At 46.1% G+C, this 14,635-nt stretch overlaps 1 protein-coding gene across 7 annotated transcripts in view; it reads left to right on the top strand.

Annotated features, from left to right (window-relative positions):
- The first annotated feature begins 1,029 nt into the window (after nucleotides 1-1,029).
- Nucleotides 1,030-14,635, top strand: part of stxbp5a (syntaxin binding protein 5a (tomosyn)) — an 82,646-nt gene continuing 69,040 nt past the window's right edge. For 4 of the 7 annotated variants that reach the window (XM_052052881.1, XM_052052883.1, XM_052052882.1 and 1 more), the window contains exons 1-3: nucleotides 1,054-1,733; nucleotides 1,826-2,001; nucleotides 4,719-4,816. In XM_052052881.1, coding sequence (XP_051908841.1) covers nucleotides 1,834-2,001; nucleotides 4,719-4,816 — 266 coding nt within the window. In that variant the 5' untranslated portion in view covers nucleotides 1,054-1,733; nucleotides 1,826-1,833. Of the gene's footprint in view, nucleotides 1,734-1,825; nucleotides 2,002-4,718; nucleotides 4,817-14,635 lie in introns of all 7 variants that reach the window. The other 3 variants (XM_052052889.1, XM_052052885.1, XM_052052886.1) reach the window with 3 other exon arrangements.

Genomic DNA, 14,635 nt, shown 5'->3' on the forward strand with positions numbered 1-14,635 from the left:
CTATGTGGCATGGGTGCATGAGAACAGGTGTTCTATTACTTCCACCAGGGTGCACTCCCACCCCCTCCACGTTGCATTCCCACGTCCCGGGTGCAAGGGAGACACCTGCCCATCGCCGGTGACCTGACAGGTGTCGGTACCGCTATGGTGTGAGACGCGTAATCTCTGACCACATAAACTGTAAACAGCTTGACCAAAGTTTTCAGCTCAGCCGTGATTTTTTAGAGACATTTTTACCTCACTTAGGCCTAAAAATGTGACCGTTCGCACGCACAGATGCTCAACTGGTCTTGTTCTGAGGCTTAACTTGGTCCAATTCCACTTTGGGCTCGATCTCGACTTTTTCTAGGATTTTCAACCTCTGATATTGGTCTTTATTTCGTCTAAATTACATCATTCCTCACATACAGTCACTCTGTTCTCGACCAAAAATTTCGAGGTTTTTTTTTTTATGCCTCGGATTACGACTAAAAATCGGTTCTCGACCAAACTGACACTTGACTCCTCTCGCCGTCCTTACACCAGGAAGTGACGCTTCCTTGTGTAACGTTCCATTGTGAGCAGAGGTGTCAAAGATTTTTTATTTTTTTAAAGAGCGTGGTTTCGGTTTTTGAACAAATCGGTTTTCACACAGCCTTCTGGAACGGATTATGGTAGAAAACTGAGGTATGCGTGTCGTCTCAAATAGCTTTCCTCAATCTCTTGACTTTGTCTGAAACCCTCAAAGTCTCTGTGTTGACAATAGTTTCAACCTGCAATGAACTTCATCTTGAACGGCTCTCAAACCTTCGCAAGTGTCTGTTTTGGTCCTGACTTGGTCTCATCCGATCAAACCTTCAGCCTGCCTCAATCTGGAGTCTGGACTCACTCTCAACAAGCGACTCTCGACTGCCTGTCGACTTGTACCGGAAATTAGCAACCACGTTGGTGATGACTGGCAGTTGATATCATTTGTTTGTATTAGTTTTTTTTAATTAAGATTTTTCAGCAGTTATCTTCAAACGTGTACATATTTAGAAACAAATCTCCGACTTGACTTCAGGGTCTGTAACAGCGGTTACTACAGTGGACAGCTCATGTTATCAGGTTACAGGGTGTGCGTGAAAGGGTTAAGTCCAGTAATGAAGTTTTTGTCCGTTCTCACTGACCCACACGTGTGGTGGTGTGGCGGGGGTTGCGGCGTGCGGTCCTGGTCCAGTTCCCCGCAACATAGCAGGAATCAGCAGGCGCAGCAGAGCGCAACCCCGGGCGCGGAGCGCGCGTGAGAGCGGATGAGGATGGATTGATAGAGGTTAGGGTCGTTGGAAGAAAAGGAGAGTGAGTGAGAGTGGGCGGGCCGGGGATGGAGGCAGAGAGGCAAGGTGGCGGGATTCTGCGTCCAAATGACGCGCATGCGCACGGGAGGGAGAACGGGAGAGAGAGAGAGAAGGGGAGGGGGCAAGCGGAGGAGGACGAGCCGAGCCACGGAGAGACGCAGTGGGCCCACGGTCCGAGCACATCGCCGCACCGACCGACGCATCAGCATCTCTGCAGCTTCGTCCCTTTTCCCTCCTCCTCCTCCTCCTTTTTTCTGTTTCATTGCTCTTTTTTTTTCCTGACTGAATCGCCGATCGAGTAGAAGACTGTGTGGCTCGAGCCTTGCAGTATGGAGAGCTTGCAGAAAAACACGCACTAAAACGTGAGATTTACCAGGTGGAGAGAGAGGAAGAGCGAGCGAGAGGCTACGTGTGCATGTAAGTGCCCCCACGCCCCCCCCTCACCCAATCTCTCCTCACCTCCTTCTACTTCCACTATAACCCAACGTATGCTCTCTTCCATTCTGCAGTGACAAAAATGAAGAAGTTCAACATCAGGAAGGTGTTGGACGGCTTGAAAGAGGCGTCCTCCTCGTCCTCATCCTCCTCCGCTATCTCCTCCTCCAACCCTTTGGTCCAAGTGGGTCCGCAGGAGAACCATCTGGTCCAGGAGCAGCTCCAGTCTGAGCATTTCCAGCTCTGTAAGGTAAAAAGCCAATGTGGGGTGGAGGGTGCGGGGTTGGAAATGTATAGGATGTTGTCAGCATAGAATTATGAAGAATTATGCCTTTCACAACAGTTGCTTTGAGATTTTTAAGAATTCCACATGGGGAAGAGGGGATAGTGTCAAACCCTCTTGGCCTTCCCACCCATGTCACAGGAAATTAAATGCATTTAAAGTTCACGGTGAGCCCCCACCCCCCACCCAACCCGGCTGCTGCTACTTAAAAAAAAAGACTACATGAGGGGTCCCCATGTTGCTTTTGCGTCCGGCGTGCACCCGTTTGCGGCGTGAACTGTCATATCAGAGGGGATTGGCCACACTGATCCCCTCTTGCATAATCAGCTTGCTTTGGATTAGCGGAATGGTGGGGAATGGGATATCACTGGAACAGAGTGTATATGTTGTCCCGTCGTTCACCATTCTCTCCCCTCCATACTTTACCCCAAATGTCATTGATCCCTTTTGGGGCTGATGAGGAGGGGGGTGGGGGCTAATGGCACCCTGAAGTGAGTACTTTAAGTGGAATTAGAAGAAACAAACTCCACCACTTCCACTTGCCCTTTATTCCCCCCCCCCCCCCCCCGACTCCAGCATCCACAATAACAGCACGTGGATGGGGTTAATAATGCAGCATGCGCCCCGCACGCTCTGTGGTTGCTTGGCCTCTGTGTCCTGTGGTGTCAAGTCAGGAGGTACGGTTGTTTAATGTTTACACTCCGCTTTGCGCGTCTTAAATGGTGACAGACTAACGTGGAGTGAGCGTGCCACAGGCTCCACTCGGTTGCACTCGCCCGGCTTTCTTGCTTCTATTAGAAGAATTATTTTTGTCAACAGATTCAATACAGCCACACTCACATGAGGGAATATAGAAAAAACGATTTCCGCTGTTATCGTGCGTTGTCAGTCCTCAAAAGTCTCCACTTTGCTTCAGACGCCCCTATTCCTGCGCCTCTTAACTAATTCACTGCCAACAAAGTTTATATTTGTGAGCTGGAATACAACCGTTTACTGCTACCGATATACATATTTGTCACGTGATTTTCAACGGCTCGGCATGAATAAAAGGTCTCACCCAGCTTGTCGGAAATGCAGGTTGGCCAACCACTGTAATGACTAGCAGATCCCGCTCGATGGTGGTGTGGCAACACTTTAGATTTGAGATCAGCAAAGCTTTTGAGTAGAAGATATCGATATAGGAGGGTACTTGCTGTGGCCATCCTTAGCTGTGACACACTCGATAGTTGAAACCAGTTCAGACCATGGAGTTACGCACGGTCACATGGGCTCAGCCAAGTCAACTTTGTGGGGAGCTCTGCTTTGAAAATGGCGATCCGTGAATGAGTTCATTTTCTCTTCAATGAAGTTCATCAAACCTCCATCGGTAGGTGCATGAGGCCTACGGTTCTATTTTGACATCAAAGTATGTATTTGCGGGCTTTTTTGTGAGGCGGGCTAGCAAGCTGCATTATCAATATATAACTGCTGTGAATGGAAATACAGACATTACGTGTATGAACAGCCAGATGTTTACACTCTGTGTGTGAGTCTCTGTGAATGGGCAGACAGATGTTTACACTATGTATGTGAATGGACAAATGAGCATTTCCAGTCTGTGCATGTGAATGTACAGCCGGATTATTACATGACATTACGCGAAGGGATGGATTCTTTTTGTGCATCTGCAAACAGATATGCACATTCTGTGTGTATGTGAATAATTAGATTGACTGTGGCGTTTTGTCAGTTATGATATCGTGTGAAAGAGCAAGCGGGCTACGTTATTGGATGTGAATCGCGCGAAAAAGTGGCACAAAATTATATTCTTGCATTACCTGCTTCTCAGCATCACATATTTCCAGGCAGACTCCAAATTATTGTTCAATGAATACTTCCCGACCAATGTGAATGGCAAACACTTCTCATTCACTCGTGCAGGTAGGTGTACTTAATGCGGAGGCCGGGGTGCGCATTTCACACCACGGCTCGTGTGCGAGGACGGCAGGTGTCTGTGCATGCACTTGTCTCCCCTTACGTAACATCCTTTACCGTCTGCCACTGAGCAAACAAAACACAGCCCTGTGCCAGATGACTGATGTCATAAAGCCACAGTTACACACCTACAGAGGAGCAGAGTGGGGTAAAGCAAAACAGAAACAAAATTACAGGTAAAATCTCTTGTGTTTGTTGCGGACTTCCTGTATCTTCGGATTTAATCACCACTGCATGTGGGAGGCGGTGACGGAAAGAAAAAAAAAACAAAGAGGTGCGGTAGAGGAGGAATCTCAAAATAGGGGCATGATTATAAAAGCATCCTAAATAGCCAAGCCAAATATCAGTGTGAGCGAAAAGTACAGTGGCTGTGTTCAGATTCATTCATTTCTTACTCTCTGATCCCTAAATCGGGATTTTTACATATGGTGCACCTCCGTTTTCAGTCTTAAACGTATTGAACACCTCTCCTCACTCTCTGCTAGACGATCACATATAAATTCATATGTATTGACACTACACGTTCGAACAGCGCTGCAAACTGGCAAACTCATTGGAAAAGCAGTGATTCCGAACACAGCCTTTGACTTCTCCACTTTCACATCCATCTGCTGTATTTGTTTACCCCCGCAACCAGGTGCGCACTATAATTTCCCAAAGTAACACCGCAGCTGTCAAATGCTAATTGAAACTCTCCCGTCCCTGCTCAGACCGTCCGTCATGGCTTCCCGTACCAGCCGTCTTCCATGGCGTTCGACCCCGTTCAAAAGATCCTGGCCATCGGCACTCAGAGCGGAGCGCTCAGACTGTATCCTTTCTAAGGGCCGGTTGTCCCACTGTGACGCCCGAGGGAGTAATAAAACCCTGGCATTCCCCTGGAAACTGGCGGTGGGTAAGTGAACGTCCGCAGTGCAGTGTTCCAAAAACATATTCAAACAAAACAAAACAATTTTTTTTTTTACCAAAGCAATGGACCTGAAGAGGACTCTGTATTTAGACTGAAATACATGGTGCAAGTACACATGCCAGAAAGCCCCAAAAAGTTAGCGAAATTAACGTGTGAGCAGAGCGCGGTGGCAAACGGCGACGACAGCTTGCAAACAAATGCCGCCGCGGGGAGTCGTACGGCTTCAGAGGATGCCGGCTAGATCGCCGCTGTCGGGCTGCTTTTACAGGTCCTCTGTGTGTACTTTTGCCTGTCCAACAATACGCGCCAGCTCATTAGCGTGACCAAGAGCTGATGGCTTGGCCGTTCCATCGCAAGCCGTTCGCTGGCAGCCGCCGCTTCGACTGAGGCTTGCTCACCTGCGACGTGAAGGTTAGGAAATAAATCCACGGGCGGGAATAGAACCACGCTTGGACTGCTGAACAGACAGTGTCAAGCCAAGTCAAGTTTATATATAGTGCCCTTAATCACAAAAGTGTCTCACCGGGCTTCTCTGGCTCCCAGTACACAAATAGAGCGGTGAAGTGGCAGTGAAAGAGGCCAAAATCCAGATTTATGTGGGTTTTTTAAAGTGACCGGACCTACGGTTTTGTGCTCGTACAATGTCAAGAACGAGGGAGGATTACAGTGCACCTCGCCGACTAGGAAAAAATAAACAGTAAATGAGTGGGACGCTCCTCCGAGCTGCCATTCACTTCCCGCCAGGCTGAGTACCAGCAGCTTTGAAATGGAACCGAGGGACGTATCTGGAGTTTGACAGATTGCCGGCTCAGACAAAAGTCTTATCGGAGTCAAGGTCAAGTTGGAGTCGTGCGTCTCTTTTTTTTTTGTCTGCTCATCTAATGGCAGAGATAGCAGTGCAGTGCGCACAAATGGAGCCGTAATGAAGACTTCATGTTGCAGTTGGAGCAGTTGGAGTTTTTTTTTTTATATAGTCAATCAGATTTTAGCCTCTGTAATCAGCGCACTGCTTTCAAAATCAATTGTGCTGTCTGATACTAGTTCAATCATATTAGCAAAGGGGCTGTTTCTGCACATTGTGGTTAAATAATTACGCCTCCTTTTGGTGTATGCGAAGTGGCCGCTGAGGGCAGTCCAACACAGACGTGCAGACGGGAACGAAAAGGAGTTTTGAAGGCGACTCGTGAAGCTGCATTATTTTTAGTCATGGCCTGAGAGATATTTGAAAGAATAAAATTTTGATAACGATTAATCGACCAATTAATTTTAAAAAACTCAAAAACCTGTTAACTAATCAGTCAAGCGATTAGTGTTTTTTGCGGAGGACAAAGAATACATGCAAGTACTGTCAACATCTGTCACTGCATTATGTTCAAATATCCATTGCTTTAAGGGTGAAAACACGGCTACATGCAGTAGATGCTATTTGCTAGCTTGTTTATGGAGTTTTTCCATTATGGGTTAGCATTTAGCTGGAGGGACTTCAAGGTCAAGTTGCGTGATTGTTTTAAATGCCCCCATGTGTAATTCTCATGCTGTATTGTGTTTTTCTGTTTATTTGTCAAATTGATGCTTTCTATAATTGCCACATAATGGGTGGATTAATCTGATTACACCCCCACTTGACGGCGCAGGTACCAAATACACTGTTTGAGCTCATCAATTTGGATGTTCTACTTCAAGTTTGGCAGAGTGTAGCCGATGATAAACTAGCTGGTACACACAGTTCTCCGAGGAGTCCTTTTTTTCCTGTGTATTTTGCTGTAATTGTGTACGGGTTTGTGTGTGGCTCTCTGAGCTGCCAGGATATTTGGCGGCACCCCTCTCCACCCTCCTCCCCCCTGCGGAGAATTACAGGAAGTGGCAGATCAAGAGCCTCGGGCTGGCACTGTGGCACAGCACTGAGAATTACAGCAGGAACAGGAGGTGTGTGCATGTGTGTCAATGTCTGTGTGTGCGCATGTGTGTGTGTATTCTCTTGAGGTGAACGGCTGATCCCCTCCAGAGCAGTAAAGCCCATCACTTTTCTTGTGATCCCATCCCAGAAGTGCCCCGTGTTTGATGGCCGGTGCTCTTAAATGCTAGGACGTTGTCCCGTAGGTTTTGTGTGGATGGGGGGGAGGACGTCCCCCCCCCAGCTTGACGAATAGAATTGCTATTAATCTGCGTGCGGTTACGGCTTCTCAGGATTCACTTTTCATACCGTGTTGCGTTTTCACTTGGAAGTGCTCTCGTGTGGTCTGAATATTTTTATTGGGATTGACTTGTTCAATTTGTCACTGATGCCCTTGAGAGATTGGTTTTCTAAAACAGCGATAAAATATGTGCTATATTGTGCATCTATCCATTTGGTAAAGTTGAAACTTAATGGGGGATTACTCAGACCGTAAGAATGGGGAAACGGATGTTTACATTACCTGTCTGTGACTGGATTGAGCAATTAAAAAAATTAATTGTTCGTGAAAGTGCAGACAAAGTGATTGAATCGTGTGTAAAAGCCATTGTGCAGCTCTTTCTGGCGTGCCCTCCTTGGCCACCCGGGGGCAGTATAAGACGTATGTACTCTCAGCTCGTCAGTTTGGCATTCATATTAGTTGTTCTTTGCAAAGGATAAAGAATGTAACATGCTGCAACGTTCAATACATTCCTGAAGGGGTTATTGCACAGCAACATGGATGCTATATAGCACTAAGCTAGCAGACTGTAAGGCAAGCAGAGAAGTTCTTACTTGCCCTGACCGCTCCGCGCAAGCAGTTTTTGTATATACGTGCGTGCGTTTTAGCAGCGGCGTAATCAAAGTATATTTCAGGGTTTTCCCAAGCGCGACCTGTGCTCTGCCACTTGTCACAAGTGGAAAACAAATTGTGCTGAATCAGTGCCGCAACAATTTGGCCGCCGCTCCTTTTGCAGGCACGGCGTCTGCTGACAAGCGCGTCTGCTAAAGTCCTTTAACTTGGACAAGTGAGCCAAATAGGATGGCAGTCTGCGGGATGACTGCACTTGTCTCCCAGGCAGTTCCGATCTTGTCCACGAGTGGCACGGGCCGTGCGCACACTTAAATGAGACGTAAGACTTTTGAATTATAATTCCAAAGCCCTTAATGAAAAGATTCGGGAAGGTATTAGCCTTAATCCGAGGGAACGTTGCGCACATGCTCGCCGTGCCATCAGTCTTCACGTGAGTCACTGTGATTCGGGATGCTCCACGTCATCTTTGCTCATGAGTGACTAATTTCTTCCGAGGATAAAAGTCTTGATGACCTCATGTGAGGTCATCAATGATGGCTACTGCTAGAAGAGAATACTTAACAGGGATTGTTCTGGAATTGTTATTTTTCTACTGTATGTACAATTTCGAATTAAGGCATGCAATGTGTGTGTGTACGCGTGTTTGCGTGTGTATGAGATGTCAGAAACAATGCCTGTGAGGTCAGCAACCTGCGCGGTAATTGTTCCCAACAGACGGCAGCTAACGCTCGTGTGGCTCCATGTAAATACACATAGTCAGGCTGCATGGAATAAAGACAGACGCATACACACACCTTTCCTTATTTTCCTAAGCCAAATGTCAAACTAAAAATAAAACAAAGAGAATGACACGTTGCCTATAAAACACCCACAAAATTTCCCTTCAGCTAGTTTAATTCTAACACCCAATGCAAAACGCCATGAACAGGCTAACGCTAATTGATAGTTGCAATGTTATTCTTTGCATTCTATTTAATTTGTTATTACTACATCTTTTTTTTTACAGCGTAATATTATCGAATGCGAAACCATAACAAATATTGCAAAGTTTTTTCGTTGGCTGTTTTGAGGAGGCTGGGATGGGTGAATGTATTTCCGTTTCAATGGGGAAAAGATCATTTGACGTCTTGAGGGCTGAGTTTGGTTGGCTGCACAAATTAGCGTTAGCTTGTGATAAGCGCCGCTTGTCAAAGTTGTCGATAATGCAGTGCTGGTGGGGGATTTCCTGTATGCTTCGTGCTTCCGCAAGCAGATTGCTTCGGCGAAAAAAGAGTGTCATTTGACTTCTTTCATATTAAATGAATCTGTTGTGAAGATATTTCTCTGTTGAAGGTTGGGCAAGTCAGGTTCCAGTGTTGACCATCTTCTTTCAAAGACGATGTTGAATCTAAAGGACAAAAAGGTTGCCCTCAGGTGAGGATTTACGACCACCGCTTCTGCTGCAGCTGCAGAGCCGATTTGATCCACTTGTGTGGCCTGCTAGCTTGCCCATCGATTACGGCTCACGCTCGATATCCTCCTGTACTGTCGCGGTGCGACCGCGCCACGGCTTCGTCACTGTCGAGTTCCTCAAGTGAGTGCGCGTGTGGCATTTGTCGTGCGTCCTCCTCGCCGCGTATCTCAATGCGTGGTCACCCTCAGGCTTTTACTGATTTTAAATTGGCAACATTTAAATACTCCGAACAACAGTCTTTTCTTCACGCTCTTGAATGAGCCACACTTTTGCTTGCGTGCTCTGTTGGCAAATTAGAAATGGGATTTTTTTTTTCTGGCTGTGAATATTCCGCTATTGTTTCAGCAAAGCCCCAAAGTAATAGGTCAGAGCGACACGTGTTACATATAGCGGCATTACTGATTACGAAGGCAGAAGAATGTGACAAAATGCACCCAAAATTGTGACTACATAATAGGACTTGATGGAACAAATGTTAGAATTGGAATGCAGGTCAAATTTTCCGATAGGTCAGCAGGGAAGGCCTTGCTGGCCACCGAGCATTACACATCAATAGCCTTCTTGTCTGGCCAATGATAAAGGCTTCACATTACGCCAGCTCCTTAATTCAGCGTCAAGCTAATCATACACGACAGCGACACAGAAGTTCACTTGGCTGAATCGATAAAAATGCAAACCTTAATTACCTTGGCGATGCACGCAGACAGTGGGGACATCGGAGCCTCACGTTCGGAAAGATCTTTCCCGCGGAGACTGTGGAATGGCCCAGCGGAAAAATAGGAAAAGAATTTCGTCATTCGACATGGTGGCAAAGCTCTACTTGCAGTAGACTGCGCTGCTATACTGACATGCGAATGGAACGGGTTCCTTTGTAATTATTGATAACATTACAGTTGACAAATGCAGCAGAGGATGAATTTGGATGTGTTTGAGTTCATATTATCTGCCCATATTCAGACAAATCCTATAGAATTTATTGGATGGCGCTTCACAGTGAAAATGACTCGGAGCGTCCTGCAAATGTAGCTAAAAACAGTTAAGGCACAAGCTAGGAACAATATGCAATTGACCCGAATCCAAACGTCTGGTTTGTTGCACTATTTTGTTCTCTTTCGGGAAAAAAAAATGTGTTCCGTTATTGCTCCTGTTTAGGCAATCCTAAATCTCCGGAGAAATATCAGCCAGCCTGATACAAAGTTCATTTTAATTGGAAAAAAATGGCAGCAAAATATTCAATTTAGCTGACCAGCATGCCATGCTTTTACATTAGAATGTGATGAAAGCCCTCATTATGTGTAAACATAAAACTGAACCCACCCGCTGGCCACTTTGGGCTGTACAAAAACAAGAAAAAAGCTCGTAGACAATTAAGCTGAAACATACTGCATGGAACAGGAGTCATCTTTCACAATTAATCAAACGTCTTCTTATTCTGGCGATTGACTTATCAATCCATCCGCTAATTGTCTCGCCGTTCATTAAAATGACACAGCTAATTAGCGACAGGCATCGTTAGCCTGCGTCATTAAGATAGAAATGAGCCATTCTTTGCTCATCAGTGTTTTTTTATTTTTATTTTTTGGGGGGAGTTTTTTTTTAACGTAATAAAATGTTTTTTTTAGATTTGCGGAGGTGGTGTTGTGCTACTTGGCGCAATCGGACTCCTCTCATTGGAATCCAGGAGTGATTTTCTTCCATATTTAGCATGCTCTGCCTAAACTTGCTAACATAAAGTGTCTGTGCAGGTAAAAAAAAAATCTGTTTTCCGCAGCCATTCTCCAGCCCGCACGGTAGCCGCCGATATGACTGTTCCGCTTCTGTGCTTCATTTTCGTCCGGAATATTCGCTGGAACCTCGCGCCGTCGTGCACTTACCTTCTTTTGCTCAGGGCTCACTATTACTTTTCCCTCGTGTTCCTCTAAACAACTCCAGCTGGAGAATATTAGCGTCTGCGTTTGCAGTCGCTAACAAGTCTGGACAGCCGGTCTGGCCATGTGGATAATGTTGCTCTCGGGCATTCCGTGGAGAACATACTATTACTTGATATTTGACTTCTCCCTTACCCCTGCCCCCCTCTTTTTTTTGTACTCTTTTAACTTCACCAAATAGCCTGCAGTGCCCACATGGATTCAACTCACATTAGCATGTCTGTTTGTGTGTGTGCTACCTCAGCAAATGATGGAAAAAATACTTCTCATGAGAGCACAGATACATGTAATTATTCTTGCTACTTACATTTTGATTTCCTGTGTCAGAAAGGATTGCAGTGCAGCGGCACCGTTGTGCTATTTTTTTTAAATTATGACACTTATCATGCAGTACATAACTTAAAAGCTGATGAGCGACTCTTTTTATGACATTGGTCTTGTTTTGTGTTGTAACCTGAGGTTAATCTTATACACTCACTGTACTGTATTTGTAATAATTGCATATAAAAAAAAACTTACAGTTGCTCTCAACAACAGAAACGATATCAAATTGGGAATGTGTCATTTGGCATGGGACTGCCCCATCGAACCATATGATTAGAGATGGCAAGACGTCTTCTGGTAGACACTGGGCAGATGTTATAGTTTTTCAGAAAAAAAGTGGTAGAACAGGAATATGGTTAGTTTGACCTCAGGGTTAGGGTTCACGGATAGGGTTGAACTTTGTAGGTCGAGGTTGGCCGTGTGATCAAACCTGTACTTGGTTTGGCATTCAGTATGACAAAGTCGGAGCAAAAATGGGATGGTTTAGGGTGAGTTAGTAGAGTTATGTTAGAGTTAGCAGATAGGCTTGGGTTATGGTTAGCAGGTCAGGTGTGTGACCACTCATGCACAGGTTCCTCCTCTTGCCGAGCAAATGAGAATTTAAATTTTTTTTCCTCCTCCATTGCAAAACTGTGCTGGTAGTGGATTGAGGGCGTGAATACCCCTGGACCGACCCTTAAGCCTGGCGGATGCCAGCCTGAGTAGATGCCATTTTGTTCTGAACTTTACTTAAGTGCGTCCAAGCGGCCTTTTGCTGGCTTGGCCGTGGTGGAGGCCTGTGATTCTACTCCTGATTTGGCACTTGGCGCCGCCTGTCAAACAGAGCGATGCGAATCTTGACGTGCGGCCTCGTCCCTGCTGGTTAAACCCTTCATACACACACACACACACACAAATCTGCCATCATGCCAAGACCCCTGTAGGGAAGACACTCATGTGTCCCATGACGACATGACTCAACTTTTAATGCTTTGCCACATGGCTGACATACACTCAACCCCTCCCCCGCCGCAGCTCCTTGGTATTTATTTGTGTTTTTTGTGATATATGCATATGAGTGTGTTTACGTCCAGCACAAGACCGGCCGGGGGCCTGTTTGTGCCTTTCTGTCCGATCCGAGCGCAGCGCGGCTGTGATGTAAACGAGGTCGGGAGGGACCGGCGGGGGCGAGGGGGCTGAAGGTTCTCGGCAGACAGCTCCGTAATCGTTGAGACATATGTGCGGTTGATTGTTTGTGACAAAGAAGTTTTGACGTTGCCAGACAAAGTGTAGGAGTGTCGTTTGTGTGCGTTACTGTGGGCTTGTAACTACATTGACGCCATGTCAATTGTAAGAATAGTTTGACAGTTAGTGTTCATTACCTTTGCCGTATCCTTGGTTTGTCTCTGGTGCTGCACACCCAGAACTGATGGCGAGCAACAGGAGGGCTGCAAGTTGAGAAAAATGGAGAGGAGGAAAATAAATTACACGGCAAAGACGAAGCGTCTGTACATGGAGAGCAGCCAAAAAGAGATTGCGTCCATTCCGCCATGTGATTCAGTGCTGCGTAAGGGCGGGGTTTACAGAATTTGGAAGCGAGGCGATTTGCTCCAGTTGGGATGAGAGCCCCGTCCGGAGCCCAAGCCGCCAAACTGTCCTCTTATTCGCGCGACTCATAACAAGCGCAGCCTTGGAAAGCCGAAGGGATAACCTTGCAGCTTTGCTCGCGGCCACTTTGATTTTGACTGTTGAGCAACTAATTTGTTTGATAAGCCACAAGGCCTCGCTATCTCGCAGACACCAGTGGATGTAAATGATGAGCATGCAGCGCGAGAGGTCTCGGCTAGCCGCACCGCCGGGCCCCCATTAAGCTTTGATTGGCTTCTCTTGGCCTGATTTCTCTTGCTGTCGGCCGCCCGGCGATGCTCTCGCTTCCACAATAAATTGGAGGTTGCGTTGATTGCTGATAAAACGATGAGTGAGGACAACGGCGAGCACATTAAACCCTCGCTTGTCGACACCGTTGGCATCAGGCGGGGGCTACCCCGTTGTGTCGGTCGGTCTCTCGAGTGGCTGAGACACGCTGTAATGCAATGCTCTTACATGGCGCGGCAAAAGGATTTTCTGTGGTCTCGCTCATAAATTGACATTGTGGAGACACTACCAGCCTCCGAATCACGCTGTGTCCCCAGCTCTCTGCATGCTCATCAGCAGCTGGTCCCGGTGCTCATTTTTAGACACTGTTGCTGCAGTGGCATGAATTTTTAATGGCTAACGCCATTGTAGCACGCTGTGTTGAGTGCGTGTATATGCATTTACTGGAGGTGCCTTTGAGAGTTTTCAGGTAGAGCAGATGCCAGTCTGCAGAGCAACGTTTGCATTATGTCAACATATTGCGCGCGAGTTTCGTTTTCCATTTGTGTTTGGACGAGGGCTTTTTTGTTTGCTCGCGATGATTGGACGCTGATGCGACGCGACAGCTCTTTGCCTCTGACACAAGTCCCCGAAATCATTTTTGAGTAAGATCTGTGGGGTTATTATTCCCAGAGGTCTCTCTGTTAATGTTTCCGTGGCGTTTCTTCAAAATGAATTTGACGCTTGTTCGCACACTCCAAAGAATGTTAAACTAGTCCGATAATATGGAGAATAATTCCATGACCCTAGCCTGCCGGATACATTTATTTCCATCTTACATTCAAACAAAATAGAAGAGACATTCAGTATATATTAAAATGTAACATACTCCGAGTGTTTTTCAACAAAAACTGAACGCGACCTTTAACGCCAAAACTGTTCATAATTTATCTCATGGCAATGAATGTTGGAATTTGGCTCTGTCACGGTTATCTAATATTCTCCACATTTCTTTTTCTTTTAACGAATAACCTATTGTCCATTCACTCTTCCCAACATTGACCATCACGACCAGACTCTGTGTGGGACGTTATGTTCCGGCAAGAAGCCTTCATCATTGAAACTCTTACCTAATGACACATTATCTCTCTGATGGAACTCGGCAAAAGAATTGGAAGTCAAACATAGTGGAAAATTGCAAATAAATTCAATGCATCAGTAAGCGCCTCACATTTGCATCTCTATCTCATTTTATTTGCTGATGACTCAGCGAAACGCACATCTCTGCTTGTGAGCTAAAACTCTACGAAGGACTTTAAATCGTCCTTTTCTATCGCTAATGCGCGAATATGTCTTAGTTGTGAGGCACCGCAAGAGTATTGGCTGATGAAATTTGCTGAGGACCACGAACACGTCATCTTGTCATCCTGTGTCG

The sequence above is a fragment of the Hippocampus zosterae genome, chromosome 19 (genome assembly GCF_025434085.1).
Source record: "Hippocampus zosterae strain Florida chromosome 19, ASM2543408v3, whole genome shotgun sequence".
Lineage (NCBI taxonomy): Eukaryota > Metazoa > Chordata > Actinopteri > Syngnathiformes > Syngnathidae > Hippocampus > Hippocampus zosterae.